Here is a 13,210-nt window from a genome sequence, read left to right on the forward strand (position 1 = left end):
ATTGATGTCACATCTTTTTATTCAGGCCGTAAGTCCTAGAATGAACTCTTAATGTTCACTCGTTTTCATAACCGTAACTTTTCATGATAACACGTAGTTTAGTGTAGGTAGTTAGGTAGTTGTAGTTTGTTAGTCAGTAGTAGTAGTTAGTTAGGTTAGTGAGTACTACTTACTAAAATAAATTATATCGGGGTTATAGTTGCTTAAAAAAATATAGTTAAACAGGTAGTCAACCTGGCGGAAAGGACAAACATCGTCTTTATGAGTCATACTGTTTGGAGGACAGGAATCTGGGAGTTTAGCATATTCCTTTTTGAAGGTTTTTTCCTTTTGGGGTGTGCGACGTATTACAGGCGCGAAGGCCTGTAAGTACGTAATTATCACAAAGGAGGTGACGACCATTTCCAAACCTCTATTAAAGTAATGAAATATATCATTTCGGACCTTATATAACTGGATGATATTAATGTATCATCAATACTATCAATATAAATAATCCGAGCATAGAGTCTTTATTTATCATGGATTAGTCCTGCATAAAACATCGGATTGATAGCACCATTGATATACACACGCACATTTTGTCCGAAGGGCTAACATTCACGGGTCGTCGTAGTTTGGACGTGTCTTCTTGACTGAACTCTCCCGTGTTCAGGTTCAATGCGCACCGGGTATAGCACTCAATTTGTCAACTTTCATTTACGTGAAGGTGTGAAGTAATTCACTGACGCCTAAGGTGTTTACACGTTTTATAATCACCCGGGCCGGTCTTAGCACTATTGCGGTCAAGGTAACCTACATAACTCATTTCTTTACGGAGGAATTTATAACGTAATTTGTTAGGTCTTGTCGTCAAACAAAATACTCACTTCAGTTTCACGTCTTAGTTAAGAGTCGCATCATATCATCTGTAAAATTCGCCTTGGAGGGTAGGGTTTTGAGGGGACGTAGGGGAGTGTATAATTAGTCCAGACGCCAACTACAAGACCGTTGCTCAATGGTACTGTCAAGCGGTGTTCGTCTTTATGTAAACTGGGGTAAAAAAACAAAAAAAAAAACCAAAAAAAAAAAAATAGGGGAACGAAAAATGTCCGTCGTTGCGACTCTCCGCGGTGTAAGGGTCGGCACCGCGTCAACCGTCGTTTTTTGAGGTCTTCCATTTAGACCGACGGGTACCCTAGCACAACACTCCTGACCAAGTACTTGTTAGCAAAGAACAACGGTAGTGTTAGTTGACGTTTCCTCGTCAGGTCTGTTCACCTGACAACTCGGGTAATCCCCGGGTTAGAGACCAGACCTCTATCGTGGCGTCACTCACGCACGACCCGTCGAGGACATTCACCTGCCCGTCAAAGAGTCCGGAACTAGAGGTCGACGGCGGGGCGAACGACTTCTATAGTTTGAGAATTCTAGAAGGTTTAGAGGTCTACCTATGCGCTCCCCTTATTAACAAGAAACTTTCGTCAAGCCGGTCCGGTCGAACTACTTGCAGTTGAAGAACCGATGCTACAGTCGTCTTTGTAAGGTACCGGGCGAGTACTTAAACAGTCAGACCCCGTCTCCCCGAACGACTCGTGCAACCAACCGATTTGTAGTCTTTTTAACGCTATGTCATAGTGGTCCCGGTCGTCTTCGATTACATCCTTATTATTCATAACATTGCCATGGAGGAGGCCCTTCACGGAAGAGGGCTTAGAAGACTGTACGTATTCCTACAGAAATCGAACAGCACTCCTTCTGGCCCACCAAACCGGGATACTACCTTGGCTCGTATTGGTCCTCGCAGACACAGGAGTCGGGGAGTTGGGTTGTTCTTCTGAGATACGGGTAAATCACCGACGTCTGTGCTACCTCCACAGTCCCCGAGTAGTCTCGTACTCAACTTGGTGACCTAGGATCCGAGAAACCTTCCAGAGGTCGTTTTCCTCCGTCTTACTCCGACTCCAGGGAACCAACAAGACAACAGTTCTTTTTGGAACAGGGCGGCTTACTACAAAAAATTCAGCCTGCTTAGACTTTACAGTGTCTACGTAAGGAACAAGCAGGTCCACAGTACAGGAACCCCTCGATGGTTAGGTAAGTTTCTGGTGTCACTCTGGCCTGCACCGACCGTGGGGTACCTGTAGTTGTTGGGGCCTTCCATCGACGAGTCACTACAGGAAGGGGGGTGCGGACTCCAATCGGAGGGTAAACTGGCGGACACCGTCCTCGGGTTGGCGGTAGTTGGTTGGTTCCGAACGACGTCCAATCAAAAAGGTTGTCCGAGGTCGTTCTTCGGAAGTCCTTAAACGATCCCGTCGGACAGACCGAAAGCGTTTTGAAGACTAAGGAACAGTTTATCTCTGTAAACCAACCGAGGGTGAGTTTTCGGCGTTTCGAAGAACATTTACTGAAGTGCGAGGTGATTACTACTACTCCCGGGCCAACTTTCTCGAACTCACTCAGTCACTAATCGGAAGAGGAGGGTAACTACAAATGCCTCGGTTCTAAGACTCCGAACGGTTACTACTGCAACACGACCAAAGCGTAACGTAGCGTCTTGTCAAAAGGTAGGTAGCGAACCCCGGACATACCGAGACGGTTGGGAGGGGGAAGACGGGACTAGTCGTTAACTGGACTTCAGGGGGTCTCCGACGCTTGGGGCAGGCTCTTTTTTCCCTAGGTCCCAGAATGACAGGGGCTTACCTTAGTTTCCCAATTGAAGGAGGTTGGGTAGGGTTGATACCGTAATTTGTCTCAGTAACAGAAAGGAGGTAACCCCGAAAACAACTACGAGACACACCTATCCTGGGCGATCGGGCAACAAGTACATGAGGAAGTTCGAGGACCAACTACTTAACTCATTCACACTCTCAGACTTGGGGGTTTGTGACACTTCAAGTCTAACAGGCCTTGGGCGGGAGACGAATTTTGGTTGGACTCCTAAACCGGAGTGCGGTACCTCACACCAAACGGATAACACTACAGTCCGGGTACACCGGACTGGTGAGGTACCAGACTCTGGCCCTGATGTACCAACCGGTTATGTGGGTCATTTTGAACCTTCGTCTGCAAGGACTTGTACCCTTGTCAGGCAGGGCGACGACCGTAATTCAACATGTATCTCGGACCGACGGGAAACGCATGACTACCACGGGACGACGACGTTTCCACAAGTCCGTAAGGTTTACTACGTCGACTTCCGATTTTACTTAAGGAACAAATCTGAGTACTTCTTCCACCTCTGGAGTCTGCAGACAAGACAATGAAAAATATGTCCGGAAGAATCAGGCTTAAAAAAACAATAAGAAAAATCTACAATAAAACAACAGGTAATACATTTGTATACATCCACGAGATCTGGATTAAGGGCTTTATGCATTTGCCTAACTTGGTCCTTCATTTAAAAACATTTTCAGGTGACGTTGTGCAGTCCTAAAGGAGACCGGGTGGTGAAGACGGATGACTGTCATGCGTGCCACAGATTTACGGTAAGTTAAACAAGATAACTGAACCTGCCAATAGGTGGGGACACCAGCATAGGAAGTCTGACGACAAGGAGATCATCATTTAACAATTCATGGTAGAGGTAAATGCTGCTAACACATCAGTTTAAGTCATGAAGTTATATTCACAAGAGTTGTACCATAAACATATGCTGAGATAATGATTTTTACTCCAAGCTAGTATTATCCCATTCCCCACTCATCCCCTATTTTATTAGGACCTTCTATCTAGACAGGTTAAATATGGACAATAGATAACATTTTGCAAAACTATATTTTTGTTTTGATTTTCTATTTGGCTCAAATCTTCCATTGACACCAACACAGAGTCTTTGAGTTATGTCTAACATAGCATCTCTGGTTGTTGTGAACTTTATACTTCTCATTCGTCAGATTCTGAATAAAAACCATTTCACTTTAAATACAACATACTTTTATCAGGTTCTTGTTTTATAAACTACTGCTGGTGGTTTTACAGTATAACATTTAACTTCCCCGTATACTGAATGATTGATTGAATCACTCCCACACAGAATTCACTTAACTATCAAACCAGTTTAACTTGATATTATCACCTGCCATTGCTGTTGGTGTGTTTGTGTTTGTGTGTGTGTGTGCGTGCGTGCGCGTGTCTGCATAGCTTTAAAATAAAGCTCTTTTATTTTTTCGCATTTATGTTTAGTGTTTACACAAGACAGCTGCATTGGGTGCGGTGGATTACGAAACAACTACCTTGACATTAAACCTGAATTGCTTGAAAAAAAATATCCTTATTAATAAGACTTTTATATTCATTCTCTATCTGCACATTCTGGGCTGCTATCTAATTAAAACACCACATAATTGGTGTACCCTAAGTCGCTCTAATGTTGACAAAGATACAATATTATATATCCAAAGAAACAATAGAGAGGTGTAAGCCGCTGAACATGAATCAGGTGTAACTTAATACTTGTGTCTTTCTTCGTCTTTTCTAGTTTTTTTCTCACACAGGCATTCATGGACAGAAAAGCTCAGCTCAGCACACACACACACCACACACACACACACACACACACACACACACACACACACACACACACACACACACACACACACACACACACACACACAGATATGAACAAACCAATAGCAGTAGACGCCTAGAGCAGAAGAGTGAATCTTGTCCGTCCCCCTTGTGCAGCGCAGAGGAGTCAACCATCATTTCCTGTCACAAGAAAACACACCTTTAACTGGTGCACCTGTGCGTCAGGTATCAAGAGAGAGAAACGCCGGCACATTACAGCACCTGAAGGACGTGATTTGGTAAGAGATTCAGCTTTGATTTCATATCATTGTGTCTTTTTATTGTGTGTTGCTGTTACTGAGAGGATCCCATCCTCATTTTAAAAGTGTATCTTGTTGTCATAGATGAATCCGTTCCTATTACCTAAGCTTTCATGTGGTTTGTAGAAATAAACAACAATATAGCTTGCCAAATGTGTGGTGTAACTGGCTGTTTGTACAGTGATAAATGACTACATATAAGGTATTAGTTAAGGTACCATGAGCTGTTTATTTTTTAATGTGACTACCTATGGCAACAACATGGCATTTGGGGATTTGAGCAGTGGGAATACTAAGTTCTGCGTCATTAAATTGGGTTAGGGTTTGCTGCTGTAAACCTGTATGAGGTAATGTAGAGGAGACTATCAAAATAACATTAACAACACAAAAGAATATATGCTGACAAAATGTGAAGTTTGGAAAATGCAGAAGAGAAAGCATTCAGAACGTTTTATTAAAAAAAACTAGAAACACTAATGTAAAAATGACTCTGCTAACAACAAACATACATTCACCTAAAATGACTAAGCTATTATCAGGAAAATATTTATATGAATGAAACTTAAAAGTAATCTTTATGCATTATGCTTCCTTTCAGTGTTACATTATTATACATGTATATCATATCACTGTCACTAATGCATACATGTGAATGCAGAATTGAAGTGCTGTAGTTCAATGTGGTGTACATTTGAGCTTCTAGGCGTTTATTAGTTAGTTTAAAACACTTGATCCTCACTTTTTAAAATGATCATGCCGTATACTGCATATAAAATCATTTGTGAAGTAACACAACCATAGATGTTAAATAAATCATGATGTAATGAGTAAAAAGGAGGATAAATACCACTACAATTAATTGAAATAGAAGGATGAAGTAGTATCACATGGAAAAATATATAAAGTATTTAAAAACTGTACTAGTACATCTCTTGAGTAGATTTACTTTTGATTATGTATTGGATTGGAAAAATAAGTGCAAACTGTATCACGTCTTGCATTTTTGTAATCTTAACATCAGCAATAGCAAACTAAAAGTGAGCAAAAGTCTGCAAAGTTAAAACTTTATGATACAAAACAGGTGAAAAAACCCTTTTATTCAATCACAGGTAAATGTATATGATAACCTGCGAATACAAAACATCTGTGATCTATAGTTCATCATGTATTAACTCACACTTTACACATCTATTGGAGGACACTGTAACATAACCTTCATTTTATTTAGTTGAAGTCGATTCAGTCCACTTTAAGTTTTCTACTTCTTCTCCCATAATATAAAAAAGGGGAATGACGTGAGAAGGAGGTGTGTGTGGAGTAACCTTAACAGGCGGTGGTGGTCCATAGGGACTTGGCTTGGTAACTGGAAGGTCACCAGTTCAAGTCCCGGAAAGACCAAGTGCTACCGAGGTGTCCCAGAGCAAGGCACCGTTCCCTACACTGCTCCCCGGGCGCCGTACATAATGGCAGCCCACTGCTCCTAACACTAGGATGGGTCAAATGCAGAGAAACCGTTTCGTTACATAGTACCTGTACTACGTAATGACAATAAATTTAATCTTAATCTTAACCAGCCTTGTTAAACAAATATTTTCAAACCACTTCTGCGAGGGTATAGGTTTGTAAATAGCAAAATTAGTCACAAAGAATCTGGAAAGTGTTTGTATGTCATCTGTCAGATATAATTCCTATACAAATATTTAAACTTAGACTTGATTCTAACAGGATGATGTATGACGCAATATATGGCTCCGAATCAGTGGGTGAAAGTGTTGAGAGGGAACTTATGTAGTGTGTGTGTGTGTGTGTGTGTGTGTGTGTGTGTGTGTGTGTGTGTATTAATGAAAGAAGACTGTGCCCATACAGCCACATTGTGGGAACACACCTCTCATTATGGGACAAAGAGCTGGTCCTCTAAGATTAACCATTAAAGCTGAATTAACTCTATCAATATAAAACCCACACTGCTCAAACGTCGTTTCTTTTCCTAAAATGTGTATATTTATTTATTTTGGGGCGTGGGGAATGAAGAGAAAAAAAGATATGACCATTTTATGAGCATGTGAACACATAAACAGGCCTATGCATAATGCTGAGCTATACTTTGCGGCCACACGCCGTTGCTAAGCAACTCTTATTGTTTAGGTAATTTGATAAGCAGGCAGTCATATCATTAACTATAACTAGCTAGATCTGATAGATTTGGACATAAACGCGAGTGAAGTATAACCGGACGCGAGAAAGAGATCAGAGATCAGATCAGCTGCTGCTGACGGAGAACACGCAACTCTGCATGATCACAGCTCCCCCGCTGTGACGGACCGTTGAGCGGAGCAAAATACACAAGAGTTAGACCTAACACACTTAGCTAGTTTATCTACTCTGGAACTATCTAAACTAGTTATAAATATGTTATAAATATATTCTTTACTTTCGGGTCACGAGACTGACGGGCTGTCAGGAGAGGGAGAGGAAAAGAGAGCACCCCGTTTACTTTTCCCATTTTATTATCCAGAATTACTATAAAACTTTGAATAAAGTAGTTAGTCTGCTATTAGTAGTTTGTTTAAATGCATTAATTATGTTTGTTTTTTCATTAACATAAAATAAATCTCAGGTACCCCCTGCAGTACTCCAACGTACCCCTAGGGGTCCGCGTACCCCTATTTGAGAACCACTGCTAGAGACCATTGATCCCATTTTTATGATACCTATAAGTAAACCCTTTTTTACTCAGAATTAAGGCGTATATGGTGGTGTTTTCTTTATACCATAGCAGCTTTTCTTAAATGTTATAGACGAAAATATATATATTACCTTGCTCTAAATGCACTATAGCATCATGATATTTGTTGTGTATTCAGATTCTTGCCAATGCACAATCCAATCTTAAGTCCTCCTTATTTATTGGGAGCCTTTTAACTTTTTTTAGGGTAATGTTTTTGATTTGACACCCCGCAAAATCAGTAAATGTAATTTCCCGCTGTTGCTCTCATAAATACCCTGTACACTACCGGCCCACAACCAAATAAAAAACTAAAAAAGGTAATAACTAAGTTGGTGCAGATGTTAAACCACAAAGCAAGCCACACATTTCCCGTCAACAAAACAAACAACATAGATCTAGTTGTTTTTTTAAGCATTTTTATATGAAAATGTTACATATTGTACTTTTATTGCAGCTTAAAAATGTTAGAGTTGTGACTGATTTCTTGATTGAGGTCTGGGTAACATAATGTAAATCAATGGAAGTCAATGTAAAATCCTCCAAAGTAAAACGTGTTGTCACTTAACCATTTCAAAAGCTGAACAAATGGAGTAAATTAGCAGCACTATGAAGATGTATTGAATATCAAAATAAACATCTCTAGGCATCATGAATCCTTTGCTTACATTTCACAACAGCGTTCCAATTAGACTTGACTTTTAACGGAGAAAATCCCTTTATTGAGACATATTTTGTAAAAACAGCTCCTTCTGGATGTTTTTACTGTGCATATATGGAGGCTTGAGCGATGAATACTGTACCTATTTTTGTAAAACAGGGTATATTCTTTGTTCACTTCACAGAAGATATTCTTCCCAGGAGGGTCAGGCGATTGTGCTCCTTTGTGTTCATTGTTAGATGTGAATGGTGTATAAGGTTGCATCATTATTTTCTCTGAAGCATCTATTGTTCCCTCACATTTGTCTAGATACGTTAAAGGTCACTTTAAGCCTCTGACTGTTAAATATCTGACGGCCACTCCCTGATTCTGATCTGCCACCAAACACACACCGGCTCAGAGCTTCAAGTGTGTTTGAAACACATACTGTACAGCGATGACAGAGACTGGACAACAATGATCTGACTGAAGTGTGTAAAAACAACAAATGTTTGTGATTTATTAACCTCTGATAACCAGGATTTCAGACATATTTCATGACGTGTTTGTTGTCGTCGTAGAAAGATGATGAATAGTTTTAGATTTCTGGTAAATCTTTGTGTTTACCTTTAAAAGAAAGGAGAAATATTACCTTTTTAATATGGAATTAACATTTGTCATTCATACTTCTGACCCCGTTTAAGGGTTTTACTGTATTTAGGACAAGTGGCTGACATTTTTGTATTCTCTCCCCAGCCATTTCCACCACAAAGCCCTCTCATTCCCATGAGCCTCGTCGCATCATGAGATCACGAAACCTATTTCTACTGGTCTACTTATTTTGGAGCTGCTTTGGTAAGAGCGTATTTATGACTTTTGTGTCTTTTTTCTTGTTCTTATACTTAATATCAACAACAGAGTGAAACCTGAATTTCTCCAAAGGGATTCATTTAAGGATATATGCCTTTTTCTTCGTTTTGTTGTTGTTGTTCTTCTTCCTCTACATCAAAGAACATTTCCGCTCGTAAAAGGACAAAGCTTGTGATATTCTTTATAGAAACCATCATTGAATGGATGCTGTGAATGCTGTCCCAATAAAACTGTGTATTGTAGCTTATTTTGTAACATTATTATCCATTAGAAACTTTTCAGGTAGCCAAACTGTTTTACCTCAACACCAACTGATGATCTAACATATATTGCCCCGCTAGCATTCATATTTTTTAAATATTCCCCAACGCTGTATTAACTGTGTTGTTGAGTAACATTTGCTCAACACTACTTTTTATGAAAATATTATAATGCTTAATCATAATAATTCTTCATCTCCCACATATGGGATCAAATACAGACAATAAACATGCATTGGGATATTTTCAACTGGCAAATTACAGATTTTGGTTTCGATTTCTCAGAAAGAAAGAAAAGCTTCTTTCTCAATTTTAACCATTTTGACAAACCTTTCAAGAGACATTTATTCATACATTTTCAAGAATAAAGAAATATCTCCCCCCAAAACAGCCTCAACTGAACACAATACAATGCAGCGTTCAATGTATCATCCAAGTGACCACTGATATAACTCATATTAATACTTAAAGTATGTTACAAAATGAATGAAGCAGGATTAAAGAACTCTATTAGATTGGAAGCATAAACAATTATATCCTCAAAAAAGGCATTTCCTGAATACTTTTACATTTGTAGTATCGGCTCTAACAATGAACCTTGTCTTCTGCTTACAGCGGCATCAAGTGCACAAAGGTAAGATCTGAAATGTGAAATTAAAATAATAAACATAACAGTGTTTTATCAATCGAGCAGACTTTTGTTTATCATAATTAAACATCTCCACCCTGTTCTAGTTTTAATTAACCATGCAATCGTTTGTCTGTAACCTTTTGCCTTGTTTCCTCACTGGTGGAAATCTACAGAAATGCAACTTGTACAACAAGAGGAACATGTGGTCCGGTGAGTGGAGCTGTTAGACGCTGTGTTTATACATATAATTATACATATTGCTTTGCTTCTGTATCTTCCCTGATTTGATGTACGAATTTTGATTCAAGATCCTTATCAAATCCCTTCCCAGAGCCGCAGGTACAAACGTCATGTTCTGATTTTATCTGTTCTTTGAGAGCTGTTTCTCAGATTGTTTTCTAAGCAACAAATGATAACACACCTTTGAAAAAGTTATAAAGAGGTGTGCAGGGTGTTTCAGTACAGATTCGACATCGACATTTTTCAGTGTCAGCAGCTTCAAGATATGTTATTCAGTCAGTAAGATATTTAATGCTATAATTATTTGTTCTCCCTGGGGCAATACATAAACAAGTCTGTGGTCGAAAGGAACAAAGCCAAAGGTTTTTTTAATTGAGCTATTTGACCAAGTGATGTGATATCAAAACACTTGTATAAACAGGTGGAGAATATCCAGTCAGAGAGGATATTTGGCTCCAGGACTTACTCACTATGACTCAGCAATATATCTACGAAGCTCCAAAATCAACATGCTTTCCCGTTTCACTCTCACAACGAATGATACAAAAAAGCTGACAAAATCACATTCCAACCGGATGAAGGCCTCAGCAAGTAACTAACCTTGATAAAAAACTAGATTTACCTGAAGTTATAGGCGTATGAAATGACACAAAATACCCCTGGGCACAGACTGTAAAGGCCTAATTGCAATACAGACTTTTTTCTATAGTTGTTCTTACTAGAAAACCACAGCTGTAATCAATATCATGGACAATGGCTCAGCTTTTTAAATTCAGGGTTTCCCTTTCCTGTAGTGTGTTATATCGTTTGTTGGGACATGTAAATGGTCTGCAGAGGCTAAAATCCCAAAGGTCTCTCCTATCACATTGTACCTTCAAGGCTTTCAGGTACAATGCGTTGGAGCGCTAGCCAATAGAAGGGGAGTGCTACATAGTGATTGGTCAACCATGCACTTAGACTAGGGCTATTAAAGAATGGGGATTGATGAAAATGATTCAAAGCAAGGGGCCGGGAAAAAGATGGCTTGAAATATGAGCAATCATATTAAGAGCTTCAGATACAGTAAATACTACAACAGCATAGTGGAGTGTATATATTGTGTTTAATTAAATCAAACAACATAGCCCCAAGGCCTTTATAGATCTAAATGGCAAGTTCAGAACTCAGACCTGGACTATGCGGACGACATCAGCCTGCTCTCCGACAGCGTGGAGCAAGCACAGGAACTCCTGAACAGAGTGGAGTCAGAGTGTGCCAAGGTTGGCCTTAGGCTAAACGCCAAGAAAACTGAGGTTATCACCTATAACATCTTACCGGAACATCCACCTCTGACAACAACAGAAGGCACTGTGCTTAAAGAAGTCAAGGACTTCAAGTATCCGGGCTCATGGGTCAACTCAACCGAGCAAGATCTTAAGGTGAGGAAGGCACTTGCATGGAGGGCCCTGAACGGCATGACCTCCATGCAAGTGCCTTCCTCACCTTAAGATCTTGCTCGGTTGAGTTGACCCATGAGCCCGGATACTTGAAGTCCTTGACTTNCGTGTGCCAGGTGTGATCCATGTGGGGGGATGGGCACATAAGAGCGGGACATGTATCAAATTGTTGTGTGTGTGTGTGTGTGTGTGTGTGTGTGTGTGTGTGTGTGTGTGTGTGTGTGTGTGTGTCCGGATGGTTACTAATTCGTTTTCTTTATGGCGCTCATTTTTGTTGACTAAATCATCCAAAATGCAATGGAAGTGGTGATCAGCAATTGTATATGTTCAAATGTCTACTGTGAAGGATATCATAAAGCCTTAATGCAATCGAATGTAAAACTAAAAAGTTATGATTGATGAAAGTAATAAATCGGTCAGATTTGACCCGAAGACAACAGGGGGGTTAAATACACCTTGTCAATGTATATGTGACATGAAATAACAATAAAATATAGTCTTAAAAGTCACATTCCAGGTCAAACATAACAACAACAAATACCCTGTTAACATCTTTCATTTATATTTTAAGAAAATGGATTCAGGACTGGCCAGAGATGTTTCTATCGTAAAGAAGAAGTGGTAAACAAAAAATGTACTTCTTTCCTTTGTTGCCTAGACATTCCTCTCCCAGGAAGCTACTGAGAAATGTAGTTAAACAACTCGTTCAATTGCATACATGTAGCTCACTTCTCCGCAGCACTGCATGAACTAAGGTTTTGTAACAGGAATTCCCACAACCCCAGAGCTGACTGTACTCCTGACGATGTTCCAGATCATTGTTATAAAACCCCTGAAGCGTTGTGTGTCAAACCAATCATGCTGTGTGTGTCAGATGTACCTAAAGTATGTCGCTAAATATGCACTAGGAACGTTTTTGGAAATGTTAGTGCCCTCGGGTATGCATTCAAAATCTATCACAGAAATTGGCAGTCACGCGCTATTAATGGTAGTTTGAGTCATTATTTGAAGTTTCTAAAGAGCACATTTTGTGGTTATTAATGGTGAGGTTAATGATTTCTATTCAGATGTGGATATTTTCATCGTTGTTAGTAGTTTCAAGTATGGTGGTGTATATAATTTCAATTTCGCTGATTATGGGCGATTTCAAAGAAAATGTTGCTCTGAATTTATTCGATTTAATTGTATCATTAATATTAAAGATTCATTGGAGTTGAATGAAGTCCGTCTGTGATTGGGGTCTGTCTGAAACCAGAGCCCAGTCTGCTCTGATTGGTTAGCTGGCCGGCTCTGTTGTGATTGGTCTAAGTCAGGGCTATTCAATTGACGGCCCGCGGGCCAAATCCGGCCACGGGGTGATATTTACTGGCCCTTTGAGTATAATGTAAAAAAGTAATCTAATTTTTTTTTAAGATTTTCTTTAAGATTTTTTTTTTTTTTTAAATTTTGGGCGAGAGTGCCTTTATTCCAGAGAGGGTGTTAAATTGAGAGATAGAAGGGAAGACAATGCCTGAAAACTTTGGCGGGCTCGGGTTTCGAACCCACCTACTAGCTATTGTAGTGACAACTCCTGTCATTTATTGCATCTCTGTGTGAA

The 13,210-nt window shown here is 39.7% G+C and overlaps 2 protein-coding genes across 2 annotated transcripts in view; both read left to right on the forward strand.

The window, feature by feature from the left end:
• LOC104951361 (uncharacterized) overlaps positions 1 to 13,210 on the forward strand; it is a 108,536-nt gene that overhangs the window by 35,710 nt on the left and 59,616 nt on the right. The window lies entirely within an intron of this gene.
• The window catches only part of LOC104951360 (uncharacterized), a 16,048-nt gene continuing 7,567 nt past the window's right edge, over positions 4,730 to 13,210 (forward strand). The window contains exons 1-4 of the mRNA XM_010778000.1: positions 4,730 to 4,790; positions 8,933 to 9,031; positions 9,922 to 9,940; positions 10,111 to 10,147. Coding sequence (XP_010776302.1) covers positions 8,980 to 9,031; positions 9,922 to 9,940; positions 10,111 to 10,147 — 108 coding nt within the window. The 5' untranslated portion in view covers positions 4,730 to 4,790; positions 8,933 to 8,979. The remainder of the gene's footprint in view (positions 4,791 to 8,932; positions 9,032 to 9,921; positions 9,941 to 10,110; positions 10,148 to 13,210) is intronic.

The sequence above is a fragment of the Notothenia coriiceps genome, unplaced genomic scaffold, assembly GCF_000735185.1.
Source record: "Notothenia coriiceps isolate Sejong01 unplaced genomic scaffold, NC01 NC01_scaffold00018996, whole genome shotgun sequence".
NCBI lineage: Eukaryota > Metazoa > Chordata > Actinopteri > Perciformes > Nototheniidae > Notothenia > Notothenia coriiceps.